At 40.6% G+C, this 13,802-nt stretch overlaps 1 protein-coding gene across 5 annotated transcripts; it reads right to left on the bottom strand.

The window, feature by feature from the left end:
* Positions 1-1,451: 1,451 nt before the first annotated feature.
* On the bottom strand, positions 1,452-12,566 carry ubtf (upstream binding transcription factor). 5 transcript variants are annotated; one of them, XM_044181383.1, is made up of 21 exons: positions 12,428-12,566; positions 9,951-10,009; positions 9,322-9,494; positions 9,132-9,215; positions 8,870-9,025; positions 8,707-8,771; positions 8,457-8,583; positions 8,257-8,367; positions 7,981-8,114; positions 7,727-7,868; positions 7,578-7,619; positions 7,316-7,426; positions 6,877-7,032; positions 6,385-6,531; positions 5,790-5,900; positions 5,602-5,693; positions 5,316-5,505; positions 5,180-5,227; positions 4,983-5,036; positions 4,778-4,882; positions 1,452-4,679 (listed from the first exon to the last, which is right to left on the bottom strand). In XM_044181383.1, the coding sequence occupies exons 2-21, from the start codon at positions 9,985-9,987 to the stop codon at positions 4,536-4,538; spliced, it is 2,229 nt and encodes a 742-aa protein (XP_044037318.1). In that variant the 5' UTR covers positions 9,988-10,009; positions 12,428-12,566; the 3' UTR covers positions 1,452-4,535. The 5 variants fall into 5 exon arrangements, 4 of the variants coding, with proteins under 4 accessions (XP_044037318.1, XP_044037320.1, XP_044037319.1 ...); XM_044181385.1 differs by lacking the exon at positions 12,428-12,566 and adding an exon at positions 12,175-12,421; XM_044181384.1 differs by lacking the exon at positions 12,428-12,566 and adding an exon at positions 11,769-12,167.
* Between the last annotated feature and the right edge of the window lie 1,236 nt (positions 12,567-13,802).

Here is a 13,802-nt window from a genome sequence, read left to right as displayed (position 1 = left end):
CAGGAGATGATGAGTGATAAGGCCTGACTCGTCACAGTCTGTGCTCCAGTTCATCCCAAATAGTGTTGGATGGGCGGAGGTCAGAGCTCTGTGCAGGCCAGTCAAGTTCTTCCACACCAAACTGGGAAAACAATTTCTTTATTGAGCTGGCTATGTGCACAAGGGCACTGCCAAGTTGAAACAGAAAAGGGCGTTCCCCAAACTGTCAAGGCTGGATTACCAACTGGGCAAAGCAGGCAACTGCCACAGGGCCCCCAGACCTTTCAGGAGCCCCTGTGCATCAATTGGTTTGTGCTTATTTTTTTGCAAATTGTGAGTCTGCAACACATTAAGCGTCTGGCTTGATTTCCTGATGTTGAGGCCTATAGTCTTGAGCCAGGTCCTTTTGTTAAAAACTACTTTTAAAATGTTCATTATTTTAGTTTAGCGCCTATATGTTGCATATTCCTTAATTTGGTGTTTCCCAGCCTGGGGTCGGGACCCCTAAAGTAGTCACGAGATGAATTTGGGGGATAGGAGAGAAATAAAAACATATTTCTCTTACACAAAATGTTTATTTTCCTGACTTTTCTCTGATCATTTCTTCTTTTGTGAAACACTGGATAGTTTTACCCTTTCACGTCACTAAAAATCGTTCAAAATAAACAATTTGAGAAGGGATAATCATTTTATTTAAACTGGTCATGACTGATACGCATATTACACCTGTGACAAAGGGGTCACATGTAGACATTTCTTCGTTTTATGGGGACACAAACCAGAAAAGCTTGAGAACCAGTGCCTTAATGTGTTTTTAATCAAATACAGCAAAGACAAACTGTACATGTTGAATGGGAGGTTAATAGGAGCCCAGTAGCTCATTTTTGGCCTCCTAGCAGTTTAATGTGGCCATGCAAACTGCGCACTAGGACTGCAACTAATGATTATTTTCATTATGGATTCATTTGTTGATTTTCTAAATTAATTCATTAAACATTTGGTCTGAAAGATATCAGAAAATAGTGGAAAATGTGCAGGCTGACCAATTCAAATTGTTGTTTTGTCCGACTAACAGTCCAAGACCAAAAGCTATTTATTTTTGAATCTTTTAACGCAGAGGAAAGCTGCAAATCTTCACGTATCAGAAGCTAGAAGGAGAACTAGTGAATTCCAGTCATTTTTGCTTGATAAATGACTTAAATGATCGATCGATTAAAAATGTTTCCGATTCATTTTCTGTCGATCGACTAACTGATTCATCAACTAATCGTATCAGCACACTATTGCCTAAAATATCATTGTATGATGTAGCATTATGACTTCCCTTCTTTAAAACTAAGAGGCCATGAAAAACAGCCCCAGATCAAAAGTACACCAGCAGGGGTGTCCACATACCTTTGGCCACATCGCTGTATCGATCCACATTCTCGCTGCTTGTATAAAGGTTAAAACAGGACACACACTTCTAACTGTTAAAGATAATTTTTTATTTGCCCAAAGACTTGAACTACAAGGACATAAGAACACCCTCAGCTATAGAAAACATCACATTTTGTCAAATGATCAGCAGTACAAACTTGTAAAGCTTTGCTGTCTTAGATATCTCTATAAACCAACATAAGGGAGAGAAGAAACAACTAAAACTGGTGAATTAAACCAAAAACCTCCCCCGTGAGTGAAAAACTCACTGGCCTCAGAAGTCACAGATGAGGGTTTGCCAACTTAAAGCACTAACAAAACAATAAGCACTCAATACAAAAACAGTATTTACAGAAAAATTTCAACAAATTTTAACCCCAATTCCTCTGGCAACTCCGTTCCCCAAATCCCTTTTACAAACTCCCATCGATCAATATCAGCAATCACGTTCCTTTTCCCTCCCCGAATTATTTAAATAGTCCACGCTGGTTTTGTTTCAGACAGTGATGAGATTCATAATGATTTCAATCAGTCAGCCCGTTACTAACAGATTAGTAATAGTTGCCGTGTACTTCTCTGTCTGTGGACCCAGAATGACAGTCAAGGAAATCATGTCATTAAAACGTTTTCAGGTAACCAATGACACGACAGCGCCGAGCAGAAGAATTAGTAAAGACCTTTGGAAAAAAGAAAAAATATTTGTAAAAGATTTAACAATATCTACATTCATGGTGTTGGTATGATGTCTCCACACAGGCACACTGCAGTCACATCATGGTATGCAACAGAAAAAACAGTAAAAACAGCACACATTAAAGCAAAGAAACACACACTCACACCCTCATAGATACACAGTTCTGTGCATGCATGCGCACAAACTCACACAGAGGGACAGATTTACGTTAAGTGCACACTTTTTTGGGATAAGCATCAGACTGCAAAACCCATTTGGATTACAGTCAATACCATTACAATTTCAAAACAAAATTTGATGAAAACCATTGAGTTCAACATCCACAAATGATTCCTGATGAATCAGAACACAATTAAAACAAACCTATTAACAATTCAAATAAACCGTAAATGAAACAATACAGCGACTGCGTGACATATTCTTTAAAAACAGTCAGACTGAGCGCTAAACGTGGAAAACACTTGTTATCCCTTCACTGACAAACTGCTCCGGTCACACAATAAACACTGTTTATTACGGTGAGGCCAGAACAAACTGCTGAGTCAAACAGAATTGTTTCAGACTGATGGGTTTGTATGTACTACAGGACGTGTCAGTTAAGTTTGATAAATGACGCCTTTCAGTGACGGACACATGGCAATGGATCCTAGAGTGCCTATCAAAAGTATTCACCTCTCTTGGACATTTTTTTTTGTTTTACAACTCTGAAGCATGGCGGATGTAATCAGGCTTTTTTGACTCTAGTCGTTAATGTCAAAGTGAAAACAAATCTTCACTTATCGATCTAAATGAAGTCCTAATATAAAACAAAAATTATTGATTACATGAGCATTGACTGGTGCATTTTAAAAAAAAGATTATTCACAGAAGTTGAATGGAGAAAGCCAGGATTGTGATCAGAAGTGTGACCAGTAAATACACCTGTATCAGGAGGCTCCAACAGCTTGTTAGTCAATTTTCTAATAAAATCGACAATAAAGGAACATTCAGAATAAATTGCAACAAGCTTACTGAAAACTACCAATCAGGGGAAGGATACAAGAACATTTTCAAGGCACAGAATAGCCTGCAGATTACAATGAGGTCAACCATTCAAAAAAAAAAAAAAAAGTAGTAAAGAATATGGGACAGCTGTAAATCTGCTTAGAGCCGGCTGTGTTGGTGCAAGAAGCGCATCAGTGAGATCGGACTTAAATCCATTAGAGAATTTGTGGCAGGACTTGAAACTGCTGCTCACTTACAGCCCTTATACACCATGATTGGGCAGTTTTGTGAAAAGAAATGGAGGGAAATGCAGAGCCGACACATGCAAAGCTGATAAAGACACATAGACTTAAAGCTGCTGCCAAAAGGTGCTTCTACTAGATATTTATGTAATACTTATGTAATCAATTTAATGTTTTTTAAACTCACTTAATTTAGATAAATCTGTTTTTCTTGTGACATTACAGGAAAACTTTTGTTTTGAAAGTCATTTTGGAAAAGTCACATAGCTTGTTGCCATCTTACTGAGGGTTAGATTAGACCAAATGTCAGTTTCAGTTCTGTGTTGAAACGTCAGCTGCACCAAACACCACGTCATCTTCACCTAAAACGCTGCAGGATTCCTTTAAAAGAGTCATTTTCTGTTAATGAATATCAAAGCCTCATTACAGCCACTTTGGTTCAACGCTGCAAAACAATAAAACATGAAAAAGTCCAAGAGGGGGTGAATACTTTATATAGGCACTGTTATGTTTTAAATGAGAACATGGGTAAGTAACAAGTTCTGAAAATTTCCAGCAACAAAAAGACATTCATAATGGCTTGATTTTTTTCCTGAAAAAATACCACCTCTTTAAGAACCAAATGATAAAATCTACATCATAAATTGAGAATAGAGAACAACGCAACAACGTTCTGGAAAAAAATATTAATGGAAACATTCTGAAGAGTGCAATTTTTCAGTACCCTGCACCCCCCCACCCCTCTCTATAAAGTGATCCACCATACTATGTTCTTTGGCTCTATGAAGCCTGTTCACAACTCATGCCACCCGTCTTCAACTAATTACCAGAATGATAAAATAAAAACACCGGAGAGTTATTCATTACCCTCAACATTAAAACTCTAACCTTAAACCAATGAACCTATAAGTCAAGATTGAAACCAGCGGCAGAAATGTTCATGACATCATCAAACCAGTGGGATGCTGTTTTTGGCATAATGTCAGCGGCCCCGTGCTGTGAGATGACCATCACACCGGGGAGGGAATGAAACTGATTTTGGACATACGGGCAGGGTCACCAACGCAGCAACAAAAAGTGGGTGAGTGTGAAGTGGATGAGGCAATGCAGGGGCTCCCTCTGGTGGTGGGAGGAGAGCAGGGTTGGCACAGTGGCAGAGCTCCCTTGACTCTTGGCTCAGCTCAGCTCAGTTCGTCTCATGACGACGTCGGCCCGTTTCAGTCCGAATCTGAGTCCGACGACCCCTGTGAATTCGATTCGCTGCTGCTGTCCTCCGACTTGTTCTCCTTGTCTTCCGCCTCATCGTCATCTTCGTCGTCTTCGTCATCATCGTCGTCATCATCGTCGTCTTCCTCCTCCTTCTTCAAACAAACAAACGATAAAAATACTATATTTAGCACAGCCAACTTCCATTTCTTGTCGTCATGTCTGTATACCGGCAAAGAGAGACGCAACTCACATCATCGTCGTCATCCTCATCCTCGCTGGATGAGTCTGCCTCAGAGGAGGCCTTCTCCTGCTCATCATCATCTTCATCCTCGTCGTCATCCTCCTCCTCCGTTTCCTGTGGGAAGAGAGATTTTCAGGTATGGCTGACAACATCGCTCCACGACATCACTACAGCTGATTTATGAGACGAGAAAAAGAAGAATGACGCCGCTTACAGATTTCTTGGACTTTGCCTTGGGGCCTCCTGGTTTTGCAGTAGTTCTCCTTTTCTGAAACATCAAGCAGTTAGAACAGTTTTAAACATGGCAACGTAAGATATAAGAAAGATGGAAAAAAAAATACAGAAATACAAATTTGTAATCCAGTTTGTGACAGCACAGTGCTAACCAGAACAGTGAAATAACTGACTTACTTGTGAATTATACTCTTTGTAAGTGTTTCTCTCTTGTGAAGACAAACTCTGTGGAAGGATGGAAGTGTATGTTAGATAAGTCAAGTGCACAAGATGTTTTGACTTAAACCCCCCCCCCAAAACAACCACTTCTTACAGCAAGCCACTGTTCCAGTAGGACTTTGTACTGTCTCTGCTTCTCCTCAGCGATCTTCTTGTAGCGCTCTTTGTCCTTCAGCGGTAACCTCTGCCAGCGGCTGCCGATCTCGGTCATCCGCTCCTTCATCGGGAGGTGATTCAGCTCTCCGTTGGACAGCATCTCCTGGGAGAACTTCTGATATCCGTTTCTAGGGAATTAAAAGCAAGCAACAATCACACATTCAAGGTTTCAATAAAATACACACAACATGGCAGCACAGACAGGTTGGATGCGACAAACTTACGATGGTGGTTTCTTGGGTTCACCCTCAAACTTCATCTTCTTCCCTGAGGCAATGGCAGCAGCAGCAGGTGAGCGCATCTCACACAGGTCTCTCTGTTGAGGAGAGTAAAGTCAACTGTTCGCTCTCGCTGGTACTGTCTACAGATGCTGTGGCGTTCTACTGGACACCGTCAGTGAATTGCCACTCACCTCGTATCTTTTCTGGTCCTCTGCTGCCTTTTTGATCCACATAATTTTCTCTTTTTTCTCCATGGTGCTCCAGGCTGTTTCCATTGCTTTCTGTGCCTTTGGCCGGTCATTCTGCAAAGCACAGGTTCACCTTAATTGCACCTGTGCTTAGTATTTTATGTGTAGTTTCCAGCACTTTGTCAGTTCTAAAATTATACAACTGTAATTCATTACTAATTACTCTATTCTCAATATTATTAACCTCTTCAAACCTTTTGAAGATTCTACACATTTTCATTACGAGACGCTGTTCCAACTTTATAGTATTCATGTAGGTAAGGAAATATATAGATGTATTCAAAGTTCTAATACTTTTATTACGTAGTATTACTCAATTTTTATTCTAGTGTTATCTGCTATGATTTGATGTCAGATGATGAGTAATGACACTTGGTGGTAAAAAGGTAAACAAATTAAATAAAGCATGGATACCTGTGACCTACCTCTGCCTTCTTAGGATGTACTTTTAGTATCACCAGGTAAACCAGTGTTTATAGTGTAATGGCCTAAAACAAAACTACCAGTTTGTATTCATGAGTCCAGGAGTCATGCATACCTTAAATCTGGCCAGGTAGTCTCCTATGACACTCTGCTGCCAGATGTCCTGTGCAGTCTTGGGTGGGTCTGGCAGACGACTACGGTCCTCCTTCTCCTTCTTCTCTGACTCTGCCTTTAGGATTGTTTCTAGGCGTTTATACTTCTCCTAAATGACCAGGACAACAAGATTATTAGGAAATGTATTCGAAAATTACAATTTGTACATATCAGTATGATTTGGCTCCTGTGATCCACTCTACTGGCCGTACATTTCATAACCTCAGCAGCATGATCAAAGTGTCCCTTGTTCACTCTCTTTTGAGTCAGAGACGTGTCTAAAGGTTTTGCATAATCCCCAAGCACCAACCCCCCACAGGGCGGGTGGGATTCTCATTAAATCTCACAGCTGAAAATGTGTTTCTGCCACCTTGTCTTCCACCACCCCCTCCATGGCTGAAATAATAAAACAACTGATACTACAGTATAACATCACATTGGATTGACAAGTCACCTTCTTCTTATCTGGCAACTCATTCCACATGCGGGCCAGGAGTCTCGTGAGCTCACTGTCAGCAAGGTCCGGCCTCTCCTGCTGCAGTTTAGGACGCTTCTCCTCAGAGAAGATGAACATGGCTGAAATTGGCCTTTTGGGTTTCTCTGGACTGGCCTAAAAGTTACAGAGCAAAGGAATAATCAGATTAGGATTCGACAACACATAAGTAACTAATTAAATGGCTAATCAATAGTGAACTTTTACTGTTTAATAGTACGAAGAATCAAACATGTAGGAAATGGGACTTGAGCTTAACACGCTATACTCGTAATAGTCTAGTTTCTTTGGATATAATTATACTGTTGTGATCAAAAAAGTAAAAAATAATATAGAGCACTGGAAATCACTGTTTGTGTCTGAGCAATTGTGAAGCGTGTGAGCCACTTTCGTTGTATACCTTTGCTTTAGAGTTCTTCTTTTTGGAGGCAGGACTGTTGGCTCCACCGCCCCTCTTAAAACCTATCTTCTCCTCAGACAAGACGCGCTGCTGCTCCTCCTCTGACAAACTCTACAGATCCATACAGCAGAGAAAATATACATAAGAAATTCTTGCAGCAAAAAAGTACAGCACACAAATGACAACAGTGATGCGTGTGACATGCAAACTACGAGCACAACAAAAACACACGTTGAAGTAGAAACCAAAAAATATGACTTACACTGAGAAATCTGTTCATCTCAATTTCATACTCCTTCTTCCTCTGGAAAAAAAAAACCCCAAATATGACATTATTAGACAAAACCGAATTAGTCATTTTTACATATATATTTTTTTTTTAATTATTTGACTTGATGATTCTGAACTCACAAGTTCACAGCGTTTCTGGTAGGCGTCCTTCTCAGCCTGTTTCAGCAGCTTCCACCGCTGACTACACATCACCATACGCTCTGTGCTGGGTACGTCCTTCATGTTCGACATCAACTCCGCGCAGAACATCGAGTAACCATTTCTGAAAGCACATACAAATAATACATTATATTTAAATAGCCCACTCACAGGGCAGTGGCCTACAACCAGCATCGTGCCGATGTGTCGGCAGTGTATTTGCAGCTGTGACTCACGGAGGTGGTTTGTCAGGTCGGCCGTCAGATTTGTCTTTCAGGTGTCTCTCAGCCTTCGTCAGGGTGGACTTTACGATATCATCTTGGGTCATGTTTAACTCTGGGTGCTGCTGGATGTACTCTCGCATTGTCTCCTAGAATATTGCAAACAAAAACACAGTTAACACTGAAGAAAGATGGAAGGTATGTCATCATTGCTCTTCATAATTCCACCACAACAGCCCTTGTATAATAAGACTCTGGCGTAACATATCACACACATCACTGTAGTCTCACCTCGTACTGTTTCCTCTGCTCAAGAGACTTGATGATCCATTTGAGTCTCTTCTTGTCGGACAGCTGCGTCCACTGTTTGCCAAGACTGTCCTTAATGTCTTTGGTGGTCGCCTGGTGTCAGACAAAGAAAACAGGGTTTCACGTAATTACAGTTTAAGAGGGTGTAATTTGTTTGTTGTGTTGCAGATGCCTAAACTTACATCTGGACGTGTCTTGAGCACGGCCTTCTTTTCGTGGTTGTACCACAGCTGCTGGGGTGTCTTGGGCTTCTCTGGTACATTTGAACCTTTCTTTGTCATGCTCTCCATAAGGTCCGGGTGTTCTTCCCTGCATTTACACATCATAAACTAACATTTAAGTGCATTTATCATCCTTAAATATGCTGAAGGTGCCTAATGTCCCCAGTGTTAATAACACTTAAATATGAATACTAGTAATAAGTGATCTCACCTGAACTTCATCATGCTGTGCACAAATGTTTCTTTGTCTCTTAAAAAGTCCTCAACATATTTTTTCTGTAGACATGGAAAGCAAACAATATTTTTGTTAGAATTTTAGAAACCGTATCAAACAGTACCAAATATATTAGTCGTGGCATCTGTTTTTGACTAACCTTCTTCTTGTCAGGCAGCTCCCTGTATTTCTTGGAGAGGATTTTAGTTAAGTCTAGGTTGCTCATCTCAGGGTGCAACTTTGCATACTTGGCCCTCTTTTCCATGAAGAAGCGGAAGTATGGAGTCAAGGGCTTCTTGGGGAAATCTGGGTGTTTCTGTGTATCAAGGGGGGGAAACAGGGGAGTGAAAAGACTTGAAACTTGAGCTCCACTCAAACAGCTAGTTTTTCATCAGTTGTGTGAAATTTCTATTTTAACTCACCTTTATTTTCTTGCCCTTGTAAGGGTTTTTGATGTAGTCTTGAGCATCAGCTATCAGCTCTGTTAGGGTCCGGAATTTACGAATCTGTGGATAAGGCGCACAAAAAAAAAACAAAAACGTGCAAATTCAATGGTGCACAATTTGGCAGAAAATAAACAAATCAATTTGAATATCACGAAAAATGGCTCACCTCTTTAGAGACCTCCTGCCACTTCTGCTTACACATATCTGCTGTGTAGGAATTGAAGGCAACCTTCTGCCAGTCGAGGTGGGACTCTGATGTTTTGTATTTAGTCAGGTCTTTCTGAGGCAGGGCCACTTTCATGGCCTCCAGCAGGTTTAAAAGGTCATCCTGTGCCCAAACTGTGACAACACAAAAACAACAGAAAGGACACAGAAATGATAAATTAAAACAATTAACACTTAGAACTGTCTGCTAAGTTACAAAACTAGCTATAGTATCCTTATGTATGTACAATTAGCCTTCCCCTGAGGGAAAAAAAGACTATTATATTCACATATAGTGACTTTTAAGAGTGAGTGTGTAATACTCTTTAATGTATTTAACTCTTTTACTGGGGTTTTAGTGGCTAAATTCTACATTCTGCTATGTTTTTAATCTCACAGGGTGTCATCACTATAATTGTTACAGGGGCCTGTAAAGTACATTAATAAAATATATCATTATGGGATTAATATACAAAGTTTCCATAACAGCAGATGAATTGTCATTGTGGAAGTGTTAAAAAGCATAATTAATAAGTTATTCCATTAAGAAATAGTGGGATACATGTCAACAAAGCTGTAATAACATCCCACCTTGGCTTTGGGTGGATGCCTCCATTTCTCCATTCATTTGTAGGCGTACTGTCTTGTATCTACAAAAGCAACAAAAATCAAGTTATCAAACATTTATCTTACAGTAACATTAACTTAAACAGAGAAAAACACTGCAATCCATGACATGTAGGTTCATATGTAGCTACAACAACGAGAATAGCTGTGTTTTTTTTTAAAGCCACCGTATTTAATGATGTTATTTTCATGTGTTTATTATTCATATGATAGATGTTGATTTCTCAAAAAAAAGAAAAAAAAAGTGATTGTCTGTGATATAAAAGTAAAAGTGATGTTTACAAGTCGTGGGATTTTAATATACTCGACATAATGGTTTATGTTCATTACACCGCCCCTTAAACGTTTACGCTACATGGTGAGACATAGGCTATTGCTTGTGACGGCTTCAAATCTCAAATAACACTGCGGAGGGCTTCAACTAGCACAACTAGCTACGACAACAGGAGTCTCAGGCGAGCAAATTTTGCCAGCCGGAATTTGGCGTATTAGTGCTGTCCTTATTCCACAACAAAAGTATCGTGGACACACAGGAGCGACCATTTTCTCGCACAGTCCGCTCAGTAATGGAGGATTTTCTGTCGGAAAGGAGGTTGGGGAGGATCCACGGAAGGAGGAAGCGAATGGACGTGGACGGACAGGCAGCTGTAGGCGACCAGCTGACCACGGACGGGGAATCTGCTTTCGGTCTCCGAAAGCGAGGAGGAATGGTGGCTTGGAAGCACTGCAGCCAAATGCGCCACTCGACTAAGGCGCCGCATCACCGATGGACGCGGATCTAGCGCCGCCATGCAACCCTATAATCTTCTCTTCAAGTGTCTACTCAGGCTGGAGCGAGGAAATCAATATAATATTCGCTTACAGTTAATAAATGTGTTTCAAGCGTATTTACAGACCGTTTTAAGCAAGTTTTTGCCGTTTAATATTGGGATTTAAGAGCAAAACTCAGAGCATTCTTCAGCGAGGCGTAGCCGAGCTGTGCTCCAATGATGGCGGCCGCTCGTTGTTCATCGTGTCCTTGATGGCCCCAGCTCAGTGTAGTGTCCACGGTGTGACCTAGCTACATTTAAACGATCATTACCAACATTTGTGTAACTACAGAGCTGCCATAACGTACACCTGGAGCCGTTAGAACATAAAATATATCTTAAATGCCATAACATATGGATGGTAAAAAAATTGGGAGCTGAGACATGACCAAGGGCAACTTGGCACGCCAAAATGAAGTTTAAATTTGACTTTTCTCCAATATCTTTATTGGCATACCTTTTTAAAAAATGTTAGCATTTAACACAAAACTTTGAGCTTGCTTGCATTTAATAAGAATATCCAGCGTCGTAGATGGTAGACCTGGACTTTCTGTTTACAACAAATAATTTAAAACAGTTTGTTAGCGGCTAAGTTTTAGCTACCGTTAAACGTAAATGTATACTAAATGTAGACTAAGCCGGTTTATTTTTTTATTTTTTTAACAAATTGTAATAATACCAGAGAGAAATTTCATGCTGGTGGGTTAGAAGGACTTGCGGAGGCGCAGGAAGAAAGACGAAAATGTAAAATATTTTTAACGGCCAAACGTTAGAGCCTAGACCTAACTTCACGAAAGAATTCATTTTAACGGTAGCTGTTAACGGCTTTGGCTACAATATCGCGCGGTTAAACTGTACCTAAATTGTTAGCTAAGGCTTAAAGGAAACATGTTAACATCCGAGGCTGAGCAGCTTCACTGGCGCGACAAACACCTCCAGGTCCGCCATGCTTCAGCTCTGCAAGGAAACCTACCGTGACAAGGTCCAATGGCGCACTGCAAACGGAGAAAAACGGAGCTTAAACCTAGAGCCAGGGCGTTGCAGTCTCCCTTCCCTCGATCCAAAAGAGCATAAGCGAGAACAAGAAGGCGGGTTTTCCGATCTCGGTCGTCGGTGGTTCTGGGCTAGTCAGTGAGAGAGAGAGGGGGAGAGAGAGGGCGAGTCTCTGCACGGTGAGATATTAAACCGAGATCCCTGATGGCTAACCGAGAGAGGCGGCTGGCTGTTCCGTCAACAGCCGCATGGAGGTCTCGGCGCGGAAACCACCGTTAATTCCCCCACGCAAATACCCCGTTTATACCGCGAATAGTCGAGTTTAGATGGAGGGAATTAGCAGAAAACAGTCGCTTGTTGTAATTTTGATAAAATATCACATTTACCTCCCGGGTCTTACATCCAGTTCCTTCCCCGCTGTAGAGGACAAGAAATTCGGATATGGCCGACCTCGTCTTTACCCTGCCACAGCGGTTGGTTTATTTCGCTACTACAAAGAGGCTACCGAGCGAGGCGCTTTATACTAAAACAAAAACAAACATTAAAAGGTAGATTTTGCGGGTTTTAGAAGCTTATTCTGGTTTGTTTATCGCGCATCTCGCCGTATTATGAAACCGAGCGGCTGTTTTGTTGGCTTACCTTTCTCTCGGCGTGAGCCTCGGTGTCGTTGTGGAGGAAGAAGGGGAGGGTTGAACGATAGCCAGCACTGCGCCGTCGGTCCTGGGCTCCAGTCCCCGCAGAGATGGTCCTTCCCCCCCGCCTCCATCTCACTCGCCGTCTCCCTCCACTCAACGCGCAGCAGCTCCTCTCTCTCCATCCAACCATTTCGCTACGCCGAGACATCCACATTTTTTCCGACTTAGCACCGTTGTTTCTGAACCAAACCGAGGGCGATTATTTTTTCACTCCCGTAAGCTTAACCTGTCTGATCTCCAGCCGAAGTTTACACCCCGAATATTTTATCAGGTAGCTGAAAGTTGTGCCAGCGATGATCTAATTTAAGTGCAACCAGCTTTCCTCACATACTCCCATAACTTAATATAATTAACATGAAAATATATATTTTTTTCAAAAGTTTATAATTTTCACTTATCAATGTCACTATATAGAGAACTATCTAAAAGGTCTTCAAAGCAGCCTGCATGCCTTTTCACATTGCTCGATTCCTCTTTTAGCAAATTGTAAGAGGCTGTTTGACAGCTTCATTTTGGCCCAGCATGTTTTTTCTTTTCAACTCCACCTTGTGTGTTTGTGGGCGGAACCCCCGGCCGTCCAATCCAGTCAGTCCGATTCGAGGAAAACAAATGACTTTCAGGCCCTCGGCCTTGTTAAACTGTGCTGCGTTCCCTTGCTGTCGGAGATGTTGCACAAGAGCAGGCACCAACATTGAAAGCTGATTTATATTTTAACCGTGTTTATATGGAGACCCAAAGTGTCCAAATAAACAAGACATAATGAAATAAATATATAATATAATATGGGAAATAATGCAAAGCTTTTTTTTTTAAAACTCAGCCCATTATCTTGAAATGTTACTTCATTCAGTTTATTTCTGACATGCCAGTTTAATGCGTTTTCATTTAATTCCATCAGTTTTTTAATTTCATAATGTTCTTTTCCAAAGTCTGTATATTTAATATAATTTTTGCTCAATTACTGCAACAGTCAATCACATACTTGGCTCTTTGCTGATTGTTTTGATAGAAAAATATTTTTTATTTTTTTAAGCTTTATGAAATACAATAATAATAAATGATCAATAGAAACTGCTCAAATTAAATAAAGCTGACCTGTAATAAGGTATTGTGAAAGTAAGCAGAATGAAATAACTCTTCATATTGAGCTGAGTTTTAAAAAGTACTGAATTATTTCACCATTTCGTGTTGTATATGTTATTGTCTGTAGTTATTTATATGATTATTTAATAATGTCTTATTTATTTGTTTGTGAACACTTTGGAATATATACATATTACATATTGTGTTGTTGGTATCTGTGTAAATGATTACGATTG

The sequence above is a fragment of the Siniperca chuatsi genome, linkage group LG21 (genome assembly GCF_020085105.1).
Source record: "Siniperca chuatsi isolate FFG_IHB_CAS linkage group LG21, ASM2008510v1, whole genome shotgun sequence".
NCBI lineage: Eukaryota > Metazoa > Chordata > Actinopteri > Centrarchiformes > Sinipercidae > Siniperca > Siniperca chuatsi.
The sequence above is the reverse complement of the archived record's forward strand: the minus strand, read 5'-3'. Positions and strand labels throughout refer to the sequence as shown.

Coding starts and splice junctions, on each gene's coding strand:
- ubtf (XM_044181383.1), bottom strand. CDS start 9,987: ATGAATGGAGAAATGGAGGCATCCACCCAAAGCCAAG. Junction 7,033..7,315: donor AGAAGAACTCTAAAGCAAAG/GTATACAACGAA, acceptor TGTAACTTTTAG/GCCAGTCCAGAGAAACCCAA. Junction 4,680..4,777: donor ATGAGGATGACGACGATGAT/GTGAGTTGCGTC, acceptor GTTTGTTTGAAG/AAGGAGGAGGAAGACGACGA.